General features: G+C 43.9%; 1 protein-coding gene across 1 annotated transcript; it reads right to left on the bottom strand.

Annotated features, from left to right (window-relative positions):
• Positions 1-2,734: 2,734 nt before the first annotated feature.
• LOC307224527 (methylsterol monooxygenase 1) lies at positions 2,735-15,439 on the bottom strand. The gene is made up of 6 exons (XM_079991446.1): positions 15,367-15,439; positions 11,806-12,104; positions 6,869-7,017; positions 6,368-6,494; positions 4,992-5,146; positions 2,735-3,706 (listed from the first exon to the last, which is right to left on the bottom strand). The coding sequence occupies exons 2-6, from the start codon at positions 12,058-12,060 to the stop codon at positions 3,499-3,501; spliced, it is 894 nt and encodes a 297-aa protein (XP_079847572.1). The 5' UTR covers positions 12,061-12,104; positions 15,367-15,439; the 3' UTR covers positions 2,735-3,498.
• Between the last annotated feature and the right edge of the window lie 359 nt (positions 15,440-15,798).

Genomic DNA, 15,798 nt, shown 5'->3' with positions numbered 1-15,798 from the left:
ATATTTCCCGATACTGCTTGGTAGCCGTATGTTTCCAAGTACGATGAAGTAATTGCTATCAAGCAATAAAGAGGATTCTGCACCACTCATGGCATTTCCTGTGCTTAACATGATTATGAATGACTGTGGTTGTAGTTAAAAACCCAGCTCCAGAAGATGTAAATATTCATCATGCACCCCAGAGCCTAAGAAGGGAGAGGGGGTGGGGAATCACTAGAATAGTATATTGTGTGCCAGAATATACAAGCTAATCATATTCCCATGGCACCCTATGCAACAACAATGCGGTTTCTATAAAAACACACACGCACACTGAACTGAAAAGGAAAGGAACTGAATTCCTATTTATTTGAGCCAATCTCTCCTAGGATCTCTTTGGCATGTGTGTGAGCACATTTCTCTTTTTGGAGAGAAGGTGGGAGGAGGAGTCTTTATTGATTTTTTAGCTCTTACTGGCCCACCCAAGTACATTCATGCTGGAAACCTGTCGCCAAAGAACTGGCTTATTAGCTCAAATTCACGTGTGACTTGAAGCCCCAGCAGCACCACAGGTCAATAATAATATAATGAATTAATAATAAGTGCTTTTTTCTAGAAAAATAGGCGCCGGGACTCACCATGAAGTTACAGTAAGTGCCACACTTTTTAACAACAAAAAAGGAGATTCTGGTACTGAAAGTACCCCCTGAAAAAAAAGCACTGATTAATAATAATGTTATTATTTATACCCCCACCCATCTGGCTAGGTTTCCCCAGGCGGTTTATCCCACATTGCTTCCTCATGTCACCAGGGCTTTCACAAGCCCCATGGGTATGCCATGGAGGGGACTGGCAGATCCCAAAGAAGTGGGGGAATGAATCAGGCAGTCAGAGCTGGGTGACCCAGGGAAGTGCCTGAGCAGGATGGAGGAAGGTCAAGGCCTCAAGAAAGGTCAGAGCTGGTGGAGCTGACTTGTGATTAAAAAAGTCAGGAGCTGGATCCTGGAGAAGGTTCAAGCAGGCTGTCAGAGAGGTGTCCCACCTTGTGACGTCAGACGCCTCTAGTCAGGCTTCTCCTAAAAGGCTGCTGCCATCACTCTCAGCCCCTCCTGTCAGGAAGGAGCCTCCCTCCAGCAGAGGCACCTGAGAGGAAGTTGGAGACGTGAGCCAGCACCTCTGTCCTCAAGGACATGGCGATGCCACCATTGACATAAATGAACCTCACAGACCCAGCCCACTGTATAGCAGTGCCCTTTGCTTGCCCAGAGCAGAAATGCCTGTTATTCACCACACTAGATTTGTGCCTGCACCACTCTTCAAAAGGAAGAGGTAATGGCTGGGAAGCTTCTTGGATCAATGTCTCTGCTTGCACTTAACCTTGCAACTCACCCTCAGGGCATTTAATCTTTCCCTTGCCTATGTACCACTTATATTTGTGCATTGGGCAGAAAGATAAGCAAGAACATTTGTGCCGTAAAAAGTTACAGGATTTCAGCAGAAAGTTATGGGCTATGCACTGATTGGAAATGAAATGGTGTGACTGCCCCCAAAACGTTTGCAGGCACAAACATGACTGAAAACAGATTTGTGTGTGAGTGGCCAGAGAGCATTATGAGCACAAATAATCAAATAATTTGTTTTGAAGGGAAGTAGTTCTCTCTGCAATAGAAGAATTAGGCACTTTGTGTGAATGTGAAAGATGTCACTAAGGTGCTTGATCGATTGATCAATACTGAGGAGGGGAAAATACTGAAAATCTGGGGGGGGGGGGGACTAGAACACACATAATGATGCCAAGAAGTATTATGCACCATCTTCTGGTCAGAGTGAAGTATAACAGACCAAGGAAATCCCCAAACCAAGAAGAGAGAAGAAAAAACACAGAACATGCAAATGTGAATTTGTTCTTTGTTCAAATACACATCTAGTATTGAGACTTGTTTGAAAACTGAGACAAATAAGACAGGGTAGATACAGTAAACATATGAAGTTTAGTAAACACAAATGTTCACAAGAAAGACTTCATAGGTTTAAAGGAATTTGGGCAATAAACTAAGTGTTAGGAGTCACTTCCAAACCTGGAGGTTGTACGGTAAGGCAAATTGATTTTGATTACAAATAATGAATATAATGGAGAACAATAACTGGAAACAAATCTATTACTTTTATTAATACAAAAAAGTAGAAGAGCAGCGGAGAATACAGGATTGTTTCTGAAATACTGTCATGCAAACTTTTTCTCCCCCGAAGAATAGAATTCTAGAAACAGCAGAGTGGAAAGCAAAGATGTTTGAATAAATGCCTGTGTAGTTTTTTACCTCTCTCCTGCATACAAACCTGAGATGTGGTCAAACAAGAGCTGCATTCGCTCATTGACCACCTTCAAGCAATAACATGCTCATGGGTGGGCGGAGAAACGGGTGTCTTACCTCTGTACAGCAGGATACCACCTGCACCAAAGTCAGAAGCTTATACCCTCCCACTCCAGCCTCCATTCAGACAAGCAAACAGCATTTTGACAGTTCAAGAACACAATCCAGGCAGGCAAAAGCCCTTCAAGAGGGTACAGAGCAGGGTCTGTGAAGGGTATTGGCCAGGGGAGTGGGGAGGGCCCAGAGGGCCAAATGAAGAGGTCTGCAGAGGCACATTTGATCCCCAGGCCTAAGGTTTCTCATTCCTGATGTATATTCTCAGACACTAGTTATGGTCAACCCCCTCGTTTTCTGAATGTTATAAAGGAACAGGAAAACATAGCTCAAATTCCAATATATATATCTATTTATTTGTTGCATGGTAAACATGAAAATGTCAGACTAACTTTACAAATTTTTTTTGCCAACGACAAGTGCAAAATATAGCAATCATTCAGTAGTTTGCAAATATTTATTTATGAACATTAACTACATTGACACAGTTAATTTAGTAAAAGAGAATAGAAAGGCTCATCCCAGCAGATTAAGAAGAAGGGGGGGAAAAAAAGCTTCCTCTCTCAAATCTAAATTTTTTCTAACACCAGACTAAGAAAGGTTTTTTAAAGGAAACAACTATTAACATGTGTCTTCCGGTATTTTTCCTCCCAAGGAAGTTCTACTCAGCAGCTCATTAAACCAGTTTTTATGGGTATGCTTCAGAAGAAACTTAACTTCATATATCCAAATACTTTACAAACAGTTCTATCCAACTCTAATGGAAACTTTATTCTTTTAAAAACTTTGAATTCTAAATGGATACATTGCTCTTTACAAATATTCAAATTTGTGGCCTTCATTTTTAACCTTTACTTAAATATATATGCTTCAGTTGCGTATAAAATAGAAAATGCATTCATTTTAGGAAGATAGGGCCGTTTCCTCTAGCACACAGCTAGGGCCCAGCAGGCTTGTTCTTGGGCTCCAGTTAAAAGCATCATATAGCTTTGAATTTGCAGAGGGTGTTAAATCTTCTAGGCTTAACCAAAAGTTTATAGTAGTAGTTATGTGCATTTGTCAGGTGTTCCTCCTTATATTTCTGCTGGGAAATTTATTTGGTCTTCTTTTCCACCATGCACTCTTCTTTCTCCAATTTCTCTCTGTAAGAATTGTACTGCGAGTCGGTACCAAACAGTTTATCCCACCACGTGAAGGTTGAAGCATAGTTGCCAATGAAGTTCATATGGTGGAAGTCATGGAATCGAGCCCCAGCATAGAAAGGCACCAAATGCAATGGATTCAGAGGAATGTCGTAGCCGCTAAGGAAAGCGAGAGAGAGAGGAGAATTTACAATACAGATACAGAAGACACTGCTCGCATTTCCATTCAAGTGAAGCATTGCTAAAATCAGAAGCAAGTCCCACTGAGTTTAATGGGGCTTACTCTCTTGTAAGTGGGTATAGGACTACAACCATAGACATCTACCAGTTTCCATGTTAACTTGGTTGTAAAACCCCTGAAGTTCCTGGACTATGCAACTGGACAACATACTTCTGAAGCTGTAGAAGTAACATCCACCATGTGGTATTTAAAGTGTGTTTCTTACTTCTGTACTGATGCTACATGCTTTATATATAGTCCCTGTAAGGAGGTCATGTAAATATCTCAGCACAAAGTGTCTACAACACTATGCCAAACAGAGGAATGAAATAGTTGAATAATGTGGGCTCTCTCTCTCTCTCTCTCCCACACACACACACACACAAACACACAGTCTGGATTCATAGCTAGATTTTGCTGGGAAAGTATTCAATGAATCAAGGGTGGCCAACCTATGGCTCTCCAAATGTTGTTTCCATCAATTAAAAATTATGGTTAAATGTTCTCTCTTAACCATAATTTGTTTCACTTGTTCAGACATCACAAGGAATTCTAGTTAGCTTAACATTAAAAAGCTTTCTATCTGAAATAAATAAATAAATTCATTCATTCATTCATTCATTCATTCATTCATTCATTCATTCATAGCCTTCCCATCTGGCTGGGTTGCCCCAGCCACTCTGTATCTATCTTTGACATGTGAAAATAGAGGGGAAGAGGGAGCATGTGAGCCTAGGCTCATTTAGGTAGCATAGTTTCCAATTGTATCTTATCATTTCTAGTTACATCTTAATCATACTTAATAGAAAAGCTTTTATGTGGAACTTTAGGTGACCCAACTTGCTCAAAGAGTATCAAATTAGTTTGTAAGCTTGTCATCTAAAGAATCACGTGCAGTAGAATCCTCTGAATGTTTATGCAAGCTCTACTAAAGTCACTGAAACTTACTCTAAGGTAGGAATGCACAGGATTTCAGTCTTAAATACATGCACTTAGAATAAGGACATTTAGAGGAAATCGTGAATAGTTAATAGATTTTTTTTTTTAAAAAAGTCATTTGTCTAGATTTTACCTGGTGACTTTGGGTGGTATTCAACTCTAAGTGTGACTTAGAGTACACCTAGATGACTAATTTAGGTCTAATACCCCAAGTAACACTTTGTTGAATACAACCCTCTATATTTCTGATGAATATGACCAGACTGAACAGCGAAAGTAGATTACCTGTGGACGTCAATGGTCTCCAGCAAGCGACAGATCACCCATGCCCACAGAAGAATCACGTGATTGCAAAACACCATTATTCCAATGAAAAACCCAGCTCCAAGGATAAGGGTTTCCAGAGGGTGTGCATATTCAGCTTGCATTCCAAACGGAGCCTATGAAAGGAGGAAGAGGGGGAAAAATGCTCTTTTCTATGCCAAGACATAAATATACTTTACAGCTAATCTGAAATGTATACAGTGGGTTACGAACTAAATTTGTTCCGGAGGTCCGTAGTTAATCTGAAACCGTTCTTAACCTGAGGTACCACTTTAACTAATGGGGTCTCCTGCAGCTGCCGCACGGTTTCTGTTCTCATCCTGAGGTATAGTTTTTAACCCGAGGTACTACTTCCGGGTTAGCGGAGTCTGTAACCTGAAGTGTTTGTAACCCGAGATACGACAGTACTTCCTGCATGGCCAGGTTGTTCTAGCAGAGTTCTCCCCCTCTCGCACTCAAATCCTGGTTTTAATGTTACACACAGGGAACAGAGGAATGAGTGAACTGTGTTTAGCTCTACTCCAACTCTTTATGGCTACAAATTCTGGACTGCCCCTGAAACACTATAATTTCAGCTGGTAGCATAGAACCATGATTACTTAAGACGACAGAGTAAGAACCCCCTGTAAAATATTCAGAATGGAAGCAAATCATAGCTTATATGAAAACTTTACAGTGATGCTTTTCTCACCTTCAAACCTCAGAAGAGGTTTTTCCGAGTCTTTAGTCTATGCTCCCTACTGAGCGTTATTTCAGTAGCAGAAGCTAGCTATTCAAAAAAGCAATTGGAGGGTGGTTGTTAGGGAAACCACCCAATGTAGGTTGAAACCTTACAGGTGGGCTTTAGCTCAGTTGTACAGCAGAGTGATGCAGAAGGACTAAAGTTCAGTCACTAGTCTCTCTGTTTAATAGGACCTCAGTAAGTCAGGAGACTGGAGAATTGCTGCTGGTCAGACTTCACTACAAATATACCAGGGCAAAGTGGGTTATGTTCCTAACCTACATAATCATTATCAGAATAACAGACAGAGATCATTTGTAGGGAAACCCAGCTGAAGGGATTTTTGTATTTTATAGCCAGTCATTGGTGGGTAAGAAGTTAAGACATATTCAGAGCACAGCATTTAAAATGGCGAACTATTTTGAGCGATTAGTTTCAAAGTCTGTCCAACTACAGCCATATTAAACACTTGATGAAAACAGTTTGCTAAGCATGCTGTTTTCTCTTCTCCCTTTTTACAAAAAGAATAGCTAATGTATGCCTAGTGCTTTTATATGCTCACAGCATTACAGCTTTAACTAGGTAACGTTCACCAAGAATTTAAGGCAATACATACCACAAACTCATGATGCACTTTGTGGATGTACTTATATATTCTCTTGTGATGCAGCAGCCTATGCAGAAAATAATGCCAGGCATCCTCAATCACAGCACATCCAAAACACTGAGAAAGTAGCACATACCTTGGGGGGGGGTAGGTAGGGAAAGAACCATTTGTTAAGACAAGTTCAATAGATTAGGACACCTTGTCTCCCAACCCAATTTTTGCTTTTTACAAATCAGTGTAGCAGTTTTCTAAAATTAATTTCACATAAAATTTACTTAATCCATTAACATCTTTCTTTCTTGCAAATCAGTTGTAATTTGTAATGATAAGAACGCTTTATAGGGAAAGTTCAGCTTGAAAATGACTGACTACTAGAAACTTATTATTATTTTTCTGTGCAGAACTTTTAGAAATCTTCCAGATGCTTGATCATGACAGGATTTGAGAAACACTACATTTATTGAAGTACTTAACTGCACAGAGCTGTTTAAGTGAAATCCATCTACTTACCATCTTGGCATGCTTTCCCAGTCATAAGGAATATTAAAATATTCTGTGAAGTAATAGGTACCAAGTATCAGAGGAAACTGAATAAAAAAGTGATTGAACATAAGTGCCTTGAAACACTTCCATTGTCTTTCCCAGGTTTCTGGCTTATCCTGTAAACAAGAAATAAAAGTATTTTATAAATAGAAGTAGAATATTCCAATGATATTACTGAAGATGTGATACATGGGAATAAGTTCTAAATTAATAGTACTTCATACTATAATAGAAGAATACCTAAATTAAAGGTAACGGAATATCAGCTTTGTCTTATCTGACACTGTTTCAACTGAAATTTCCCCAAAATGCAGCAACACTGCTGCCTGCGATGATCAATGTTTCCATTAATATCAGATATACATTTCAATGTTGATTCCCTGTCAATTATCATCCTACTCCAGGTGTACTTGGGGTAAGGCGAGAGATAAATATTAAAGTAGTGTTAGAATGCTCAGATTTTTGTCTTTCAGCCCGGGAACAGTACACCCATTTGGTCTGAATTTATTGTTAATGAATCAAGATTACAAATGCTATTTTAAAGTCAAAAGGAAACAGTTATGGTATGCATAGATCACAGCATCTATGGCATCAGAGCAGGGATGAGTAACCTGTGACCTTCCAAACATTGTTGAACTCCAGATTCTGTCAGCCTCAGCCGGCATAGCCCACGGTCAGGAATGAGCAGAGCTCATATATCTGGGGGGCCACAGGTTTCCCCACCCCTGAATTAGTTTGGAGCCTGTACATTGTTTCAAGAAGGCTGCAGGAAATCAGCACAGTAAAGTAATCATGGTTTTATAACAGACTTCTGGGCTCCGGATCTCATTAGGAAGCAGGATACTATGATCTATCTACCTTTTTAGTAGAAACTGGATTGAGAAGGCACCAGAATTCTATACGATACAAATTTCACTGACTTATTATTCAATACTGTGGTACCTCGGGTTACAGACGCTTCAGGTTCCAGACTCTGCTAACCCAGAAATAGTACCTCAGGTTAAGAACTTTGCTTCAGGATGAGAACAAAAATCACGCAGCGACGGCGCGGGAGGCCCCATTAGCTAAAGTGGTGTTTCAGGTTAAGAACGGACCTCCAGAATGAATTAAGTTCTTAACCCGAGGTACCACTGTACAGTGGTACCTCAGGTTACATACGCTTCAGGTTACAGACTCTGCTAATCCAGAAATAGTACCTTGGGTTAATAATAATAATAATAATAATAATAATAATATCTTTTTATTTATACCCAAGGCCGGGCTCAGAGCGGCTTACAAGCAATAATAAAAACAAGATGAATGATTACAAACTTAAAAACAAAAATAGAATACAACATTAAAATAATGGAACATTAAAATATTAAAATGTAGCCTCATCGCAGGAGGAGAAGGAAAAGGAAAAAAAAGAGAGGGAGGGAGGGAATCAAATTGGCTCCAAGCCAAAGGCCAGGCGGAACAACTCTGTCTTACAGGCCCTGCGGAAAGAAATCAGATCCTGCAGGGCCCTGGTCTCATGAGGCAGAGCGTTCCACCAGGCCGGAGCCAGAGTTGAAAAGGCCCTGGCTCTGGTCGAAGCCAATCTAACTTCCTTAGGGCCCGGGACCACTAGGGTGTTGTTATTTATGGACCTTGAGGCTCTCCGTGGGGCATACCAGGAGAGGCGGTCCCGTAGGTACGAGGGTCCTAGGCCGTGAAGGGCTTTAAAGGTCAAAAGCAGCACCTTAAATCTGACCCTGTACTCCACCGGGAGCCAGTGCAGCTTGAAAAGCACTGGGTGAATATGCTCCCATGGCAGAGACCCCGTGAGGAGCCTCGCTGCAGCCTTCTGCACCCGCTGGAGTTTCTGGGACAGCTTCAAGGGCAGCCCCGCGTAGAGCAAATTACAGTAGTCAAGCCTGGAGATGACCGTTGCATGAATCACTGTGGCCAAGTCAGGGCGGGAAAGGTAAGGGACCAACTGCTTGATGCGGCGAAGGTGGAAAAATGTCGCCTTGGCTGTTACTGTAACCTGCGCCTCCATGGAAAGGGAGGCGTCAAGGATTACACCCAAACTCTTAACGGAAGTCAATGGCACTAATTGGGCCCCCGCAAGAGAAGGGAGTTGGTCCCTCATCCCCATGCCATCCCGACCTAGCCATAGGACCTCTGTCTTTGAAGGATTTAGTTTCAATCGGCTCCCACGAAACCATCCAGCCACAGCTTCCAAGCATCTGGTCAGTGTGTTCGGGGTCGAGTCGGTGTGGCCATCCATCAGCAGATAGAGCTGAGTATCATCAGCATATTGGTGACAGCCCAGCCCAAAGCTCTGGATAATCTGGTCAAGGGGGCACATAAAGATGTTAAAAAGCATCGGGGAGAGAATTGCGCCCTGTGGCACTCCACACACCAAGGAGTGGCGCGACGACATTTCCCTCCCTAGTGCCACCCTCTGTCCCCGACCAGAGATAAAAGAGCACAACCAGTTACAGGCTATGCCTTGTATCCCCACGTCTGCGAGGCGGTGGTCCAGAAGATCATGATCGACCATGTCAAAGGCAGCTGACAAATCTAAAAGGATCAGCAGTCCTGACCCGCCTCGATCCAGTTGTCTACGGAGATCATCTGTTAGGGCAACCAGAGCCGTCTCCGTCCCAAAACCAGGACGGAAACCAGACTGAAATGGATCTAATGCCGATGTTTCCTCCAGAAACCTACCAAGCTGTTCAGCAACCGCTCTCTCAATTACCTTACACAGGTATGGAAGATTTGAAACTGGGCGGTAATTGGATAGGTCTAAGGGATCTAATGAAGTTTTTTTTAAGAGCGGACACACCACTGCTTCCTTCAGTTCCCTGGGAATGTCCCCGTGTCAAGGGACAAATTGATAATTTCAACCAGGGGGGTCCGTGCAACATCTGGACACTCCCTAATCAGCCAAGACGGGCACGGATCAAGGAGGCAGGTGGTGGGCCTACCAACTTGGAGGAATCTATCCACATCAGTAGGGAGTATCCGATCGAAATGGTCCAACACTGGACCTGAAGTCAATCGAGGGGCCTCCAGTTCAGTCACTGTATCTAAATTGGCAGGGAGGTCACGGCGGAGCAACAGGACTTTCTCCGCAAAAAAACTCGCGAATGCCTCACAGCTGTGGGTCGAATTTGTGCTTAAATTTGGTTGTCCTCCTAAGGACGTTATTGACCTAATTATTCTAAAAAGTTGTGCCGGGCGAGAGCTAGCGGATGCAATGGAAGCTGCAAAGTAAGATTTCTTAGCAGCTTTCATAGCCATCTCATAGACTTTCATAAGCGTCCTATAAGATGTTCTTGAGGCTCTGTCACGAGTCCGTCGCCATACTCGCTCTAGCCGTCTGAGATCCCGCTTCATTTTCCGGAGCTCCTCAGTAAACCAAGGGGCCCGGTTTCGATGGGGTCGCAGAGGGCGCTTAGGCGCGATCTCATCTATGGCTGCCAAGAGCCGGTTATTCCAGTCCTCAACAAGGTCATCTAATGAGTCGCCAGGAGGAGCAGGGTTCTGCAAGGTTTGTCGGAATCTATCAGGATCCATCAGTTTTCGCGGACGAGCCCAAATAGGTTCGCCACCCGAGCCGGGGAGGAGCGGGAAGTCAATCTTGGCTTTCAGAGCGTAGTGATCAGACCATGGCACTTCCACAGCAGGGAGCATGATCACATCTATGCCAGCCCCAAAGATCAGATCCAGCGTGTGGCCTGCTTGATGAGTGGGGCCCAAAACAACCTGGGAGAACCCTAGTGTTGCTATGGAAGTCACTAGGTCCAGAGCCTGTGGGGAGGGAGTGGCATCGGAATGGACGTTGAAGTCTCCCAAAACCAGTAGGTTTGGGAACTCCAAGGCCCAGCCTGCCACCACCTCCAGCAGGTCTGACAGGGTGGCTGCAGGTGTGCTGGGTGGTCGGTACACCAGCCAGACAGCCAAGCTCTCCTTGGTGCCCCACACGAGACCAACACATTCAATGCCGGAGATCGCCGGTGATGGCAGAGCTCTGAAAGAGCAATCCTCCCGGAATAACAACGCTACTCCTGCTCCGGCAGCGCAGCAGCAGCAGGAGGCCCCATTAGCTAAAGTGGTGCTTCAGGTTAAGAACAGTTTCAGGTTAAGAACGGACCTCCGGAACGAATTAAGTACTTAACCCGAGGTACCAGTGTATTGCAATACTCCAAGCTTTATGTTATTACATATATACCATTCAGGTATCAGGGTGTATGTCACTCAAGCGAATTTCACACACGGTTACTATTAAAAACAAGAGTGCCCAGGACTGATGCTATATACAGGGGCCATGGTCTAGCTTAGTGATGGATAGCCTGAAGCTTTGCAGACTGCCCCAACTCCCATCAGCCCCTGCCAGCATTGCCAATGGTCAGAGATGTCAGGACAGTTTGGGGGACCACAGTAAACATCTAGCAAATAATACTGTTGGCAAACCTTTTCAGACGTTCCACTTTCTACAATAACATATCAAAACATACACAAAAACCCTATTTACTTGAAAGCCTGCAAGTTAGAGGCCAGACTGTCAAAGGCCCTTTGCCTCGTGCTTTTCAACAGCACCACCCAGAATTCAGATTGGAAGTCAGCAATACGTACTCACAGATAGCTAAACTAAATATTGATATAAGAAATTAACCAAAATATGCATAATAATTATACAATCACATAAATAAGTGTAAATTGTTCCATGTTTGTTATAAAAGCAGAGTAAAGCATAAGATCGGTTTTTTTCTATCCTCTGAAAGAGGCTGCTCACAAAAATGTCACCAGTCGCAAGCTGGCAGAATATGGGAAGTGAACTCATGATCTGGGGAGCTCCAAAGTTATGCCACTTGTTGGAGCCATGTATGACACCAGAGCTGGAATTTTTCATACTAGACAACACTCCATCTTACCTGTTGTATTTTATACTTTTGCATGTAAGGTATAAACTGAAAGATAAATCCAGGCAAACATATTAAAAAGTAGGAAAGTTCATGTATGAGAAGTGATCCCCAGGTTGCAATCTGGTATTTGGTGTAGTTATTCAGCATATATGTCCAAGCATTTTTAAATGGCTGTTGTAGCGGATTCTCAGGCAAGAAAGAGTCTATATATTCTACAGCCAGATAGGCAGAATTCAGTATGCCAACACTGTCGTTAGTTGCCATCGTTCAGTTCTGGAATATCACACTTGTAGCTTCTCTGCAGGAGTCTAGGAACAGTAAATAGACATCATGGTAAAGACACCATAACCAAAATGACATCGGCCAGCAACACAGTGTGCAGCTGTTGACTTGCATAAAAATAGTAGGGGACAAGATCTATCCATTTCCATACTAGACAACAGAGTTAAACAGATGTCGCTGCTTGCCCTTTGTCCTTGTCTGGTAGGAGAAGAGATTAATTCATACCTGCTTGCGCTGTATACATTGACAGAATCTCCTCTACCGCCTGACAAGAAGGAAATGTGCTGCTGCTTAATTAGGATGCCTTGGCCATAAATTGATCAATCATGCTAGTTATCTGTTACATAATAAAAAGTAAATTAAAAGCCCTGCATGAAACTACTAGGATTTACCTCGAGAGAGCATCCAAGGATTAACTACAAAAACAATTACAGTGGTACCTCATGTTATGTACCGTCCCCCTTACGAATGCTGCGGGTTACGCGCTCCACTAACCCGGAAGTAGATCTCCCTTGTGCGACCCTTGCCCTAGGACCCAAGCAGAAGTCGCACTCTGGTGGCGTGGCAGCAGCAGGAGGTGCCATTAGGGAAAGTATGCCTCATGCTACGAGCGGTTTCAGCTTACAAACGGATCTCTGGAACGGATTAAGTACGTAACACAAGGTACCACTGTATCTTCTTTCCCTTCCTGATATGAACAAAGGACAGGTCCAAACCAATTCTTACCTATGTGGCATTGCTAATGCATCAGATTGAACAAAGTTTTTACAAGCATTCAATATTGGAGGTATAAGATCAAATTAGATGCTTCCGGGTCATGTGGGCAGCATGACTAAGCCGCTTCTGGCAAACCAGAGCAGCGTATGGAAATGCCGTTTACCTTCCTGCTGAGCGGTACCTATTTATCTACTTGCACTTTGACATGCTTTCAAACTGTTAGGTTAGCAGGAGCAGGGACCGAGCATCGGTAGCTCACCTCATCATGGGGATTCGAACCACCGACCTTCTGATTGGCAAGTCCTAGGCTCTGTGGTTTAACCCACAGCACCACCCACATCCCTCAAGCATTCACATACATGCTTTCAAATGTATATGTGTAAGTTTGCTTAACCTGATGCAGTAAAGTAACTCTTAATAAAGAGGAATTAAATGCTGTGCTCTTCTAATTATTCAGTCAGAGCAAGAATTTAGGCTTGCCAGATGGAACAATCCTGACCCTCCAGAGTGGCCAATGGTCAAAGATGACAGGAGTTGTAGTCCAGCAACATTTAGAGAGCCAGAGGGTAGCCATCCCCAATATGTGTGAAAATCAACTAACATTAAGAGTGCCACAACAACAGAATCCCAATCCCACCTCGGCAATCAAACTGAGTGACTGACTGCAGGTTAAGGTAAGGTAAGATTTCACCAGGGGGGTGAAATCCTTATAATGGCTACTCTGCCTTTCTGTACCTCAAGCCTTACTTTGTGCTGCACTTGATATTCAGGTGAATCTATTTGGAGGAAGTTTATATCTCCCTCTTTGTCCAGCCAGGTACCAGACCAGACTGGCAAGTTACTAAAATCTGAAATGATTGAGGTCTATTATTTATTTATTGCACACTTTTTTAAACATAAAAAGTAAACTCAAAGTGAATTGCAATGTATCAAATAACTTACACAATCCAACTGCTATAATTATGCACATTTCAACCTCCTAACAGTATCAGTAATCTATTCTTCTACCCATATTACAAGTTAAAGGGAGCAGGTGGTGCTGTGGTCTAAACCACTGAGTCTCTTGGGCTTGCCGATTGGAAGGTCAGCGGTTTGAATACCTGCAATGGGGTGAGCTCCCATTGCTCTGTCCCTGCAATGGGGTGAGCTCCCATTGCTCTGTCCCAGCTTCTGCCAACATAGCAGTTCAAAAGCATGCCAGTGCAAGTAGATAAATAGGTACTGCTGTGGCAAGAAGGTAAACGGCATTTCTGTGAGCTCTGGTTTCTGTCACGGTGTTCCATTGCACCAGAAGCAGTTTCGTTATGCTGGCCACATGAGCCAGAAAAGCTGTCTGTGGACAAATGCCGGTTCCCTCAGCCTGAAGCAAGATGAGTGCCACAACCCCATAGTCACCTTTGACTGGACTTACCTGTCCAGGGGCCCTTGACCTTTTTGTTATTTCAAGTTAAAAGAGATAAGACAGCTCTGCCTGCAGGTTTGCTTTCCAACAGCACAACTCAATAGGGAAAAGTAATGGGGAGGTATTCCTTTACTGGCAGACTGAGGGGGCCAGGCTGGTCTTCCTCTTGGTCTTCCTGGTTGCCCTGTGTACCCCTGCGGGTGACAGAGGCCAGAGCATGCCACCCATAGGTTCCTGCACAACGCAAGACTATGACTGAAACTAGATACATCCTAGCTCTGTGAAGCAAGACTTAAGCATGCAAAATGATGAAACCTTATAGCACAATCTCAAGGATGTTTACTCCGCAGCACATTTATCTAATTAAACTGGGCTAATGTTGTAGGATACAGTGGCTCAAGCATCAGACTAGGCCAACTCCCTGCTCAGCCACAAAGTACATTTGATGTTCTTGGTCTAGTCCTTGTATTTTACTTATTATACCGTAAATTTTATACACTGCTTAATTGTGGGGGGGGGGGGACCACTAAAGTGGTTTCCCACTATCCATCCTAACCCACCTATCCCAAAGTTTGGTTAGGAACAAGTTGCAGGAGGAGAATGCCTTCAGCTCCTTGGAGAAGAGCCGGTAAATAATTCTTAAAACATGCTACCTCATCCGTCTTAAAAAAGTTACATAAAAACTAGACAGTCCATCAGTCAGGCCTGGCCAAGCTCACCAACCACAACAAACAAATAATAGAAACTTTAGAATTTCAAGCCATGGTTTGCTTTCTTGTTCTACCAGGCAAGCAGCACTAGGCGAATCAAAACAGCGAACATCGAAAACAGGCACCAGGAGAAAGAAATGCCTTCTCCTATAACTCACCTGGGCCAAATAACAACAACAACTAATAAAAAATAAAAATGCATCTCCCGAACCCTTAACTTCAGCTTTTGTCTCTGAGAGAGAAGTCGGTGAGGGGGGAGAGAAATGAAACGGAAAGTCACAAAATAACAGGCCTGAGCGGCCAAGAAGTGAATATTTTGGTGCCCATAAATAAAATGTAAGGGGGTTGTGTTTGTCGCCTTTTTCGGGTGTGGGGGGGGGTCTCCAAATGCAACCAATGACAGGATCACCCTCTAAAACAACCCGCCCCCCAAGGCGCCTCCGCTCTCCATCCTCTTACCTGCGCCGAGGGATGCAGCAGCTCTGCCCACCTGACAAGGGCCAGGCTCCCTCCGCGCCGGGTCCTCAAATACGCCTCCTTCATTGGCCGCGGAAGGAAAGGCCGCCCCGCTGCCGCGATTGGTGCCGTCGCGACCGTCAGGCGTGCGCCGAGCAGGTCTCGGCGGGCTCCCATTGGGTGGAGGGATGGAGTGAGATCGTCAGACCTTGTGGGCCGGCCAATGGGACGAGGCGCCAGTTCACTGACGAAGAGAAGGGAGAGGAGCGAGATGGGTGGATGGAGGGGGCGCGGGGCGGAAGGTAGCCATGCAAACCGTACGGCGGCTGCACGCTCACCTGCTTCTCCTAATACTGTATCGAAGGATCGCAGCCTCTGCTCACGGGGTTTACTTCCAAGGAAAGCTGGGCATAAGACGGCAGATTTCCGATGCAG

The sequence above is a fragment of the Podarcis cretensis genome (genome assembly GCF_951804945.1).
Source record: "Podarcis cretensis genome assembly, chromosome: 9".
Classification (NCBI taxonomy): domain Eukaryota; kingdom Metazoa; phylum Chordata; class Lepidosauria; order Squamata; family Lacertidae; genus Podarcis; species Podarcis cretensis.
Note: the sequence above shows the minus strand (reverse complement) of the source record. Positions and strands in the feature narration are given on the sequence as shown.

Coding starts and splice junctions, on each gene's coding strand:
- LOC307224527 (XM_079991446.1), bottom strand. CDS start 12,060: ATGGCAACTAACGACAGTGTTGGCATACTGAATTCTGCCTATCTGGCT. Junction 7,018..11,805: donor AAAAGTATAAAATACAACAG/GTAAGATGGAGT, acceptor TCTTGTTTACAG/GATAAGCCAGAAACCTGGGA. Junction 3,707..4,991: donor GAGACCATTGACGTCCACAG/GTAATCTACTTT, acceptor CGCTTTCCTTAG/CGGCTACGACATTCCTCTGA.